A 1,180-nucleotide genomic window follows, 5' to 3' on the forward strand; every position below is an offset into this window, starting at 1 on the left:
GTCCCTATGTGGGTCTCTATGGGTCCCTATGGGGGTTGGGGTCTCTATGGGGTCTCTATGGGTCCCTATGGGTCTCTATGGATCCCTATGGGATCTCTATGGGTCTCTATGGGGTCTCTATGGCTCTCTATGGCTCTCTATGGGTCTCTATGGGTCCCTATGGGTCTCTATGGCTCTCTATGGGTCTCTATGGGTCTCTATGGGTCTCTATGGGTCTCTATGGGTCTCTATGGGTCTGACCTCCGTGATGGTGGCCCCCGGCCCCGCTGCGCCCCTCATGATGCCCCATAGCTGGGCGCTGTCAGTGGGTCCCTATGGGGTCTCTATGGGTCCCTATGGGGTCTCTATGGGTCTCTATGGGGTCTCTATGGGTCTCTATGGGTCCCTATGGGGTCTCTATGGGTCCCTATGGGTCTCTATGGGTCTCTATGGGGTCCCTATGGGTCTCTATGGGTCCCTATGGGGTCTCTATGGGTCTCTATGGGTCCCTATAGGTCCCTATGGGGTCTCTATAGGTCTCTATGGGTCCCTATGGGGTCTCTATGGGTCCCTATGGGGTCTCTATGGGTCTCTATGGGTCCCTATGGGGTCCCTATGGGTCTCTATGGGTCCCTATGGGGTCTCTATGGGTCTCTATGGGTCCCTATGGGGTCTCTATGGGTCTCTATGGGTCCCTATGGGGTCTCTATGGGTCCCTATGGGGTCCCTATGGGTCTCTATGGGTCCCTATGGGGTCTCTATGGGTCTCTATGGGTCTCCATGGGGTCTCTATGTGTCCCTATGGGTCTCTATTGGGGTCTCTATGGGGGGGTCATATAGAGCCCTATGGGGGGGGTCTCTATGGGGTCCCTATGGCTCTCTATGGGTCTCTATGGGTCTCCATGGGGGTCTCTATGGGTCCCTATGGGGGTTGGGGTCTCTATGGGGTCTCTATGGGTCCCTATGGGGTCTCTATGGGTCTCTATGGGTCTCTATGGGTCCCTATGGGGTCTCTATGGGTCTCTATGGGTCTCTATGGGTCCCTATGGGTCTCTATAGATCCCTATGGGGTCTCTATGGGGTCTGACCTCCGTGATGGTGGCCCCCGGCCCCGCTGCGCCCCTCATGATGCCCCATAGCTGGGCACTGTCAGTGGGTCCCTATGGGGTCTCTATGGGTCCCTATGGGGTCTCTATGGGTC

At 56.8% G+C, this 1,180-nt stretch overlaps 1 protein-coding gene across 2 annotated transcripts in view; it reads right to left on the reverse strand.

Annotated features, from left to right (window-relative positions):
- The window catches only part of RBM28 (RNA binding motif protein 28), a 19,466-nt gene extending 18,301 nt beyond the window's left edge, over positions 1-1,165 (reverse strand). Inside the window, exon 1 of one of the 2 annotated variants that reach the window (XM_015851184.2) lies at positions 1,068-1,165. In XM_015851184.2, the coding sequence (XP_015706670.1) occupies positions 1,068-1,106 (39 nt within the window). In that variant the 5' untranslated portion in view covers positions 1,107-1,165. Of the gene's footprint in view, positions 1-240; positions 373-1,067 lie in introns of those variants that run through there. The other variant, XM_015851185.2, reaches the window with a different exon arrangement.
- Between the last annotated feature and the right edge of the window lie 15 nt (positions 1,166-1,180).

Source organism: Coturnix japonica, unplaced genomic scaffold (genome assembly GCF_001577835.2).
Source record: "Coturnix japonica isolate 7356 unplaced genomic scaffold, Coturnix japonica 2.1 chrUnrandom758, whole genome shotgun sequence".
NCBI classification, from domain to species: domain Eukaryota; kingdom Metazoa; phylum Chordata; class Aves; order Galliformes; family Phasianidae; genus Coturnix; species Coturnix japonica.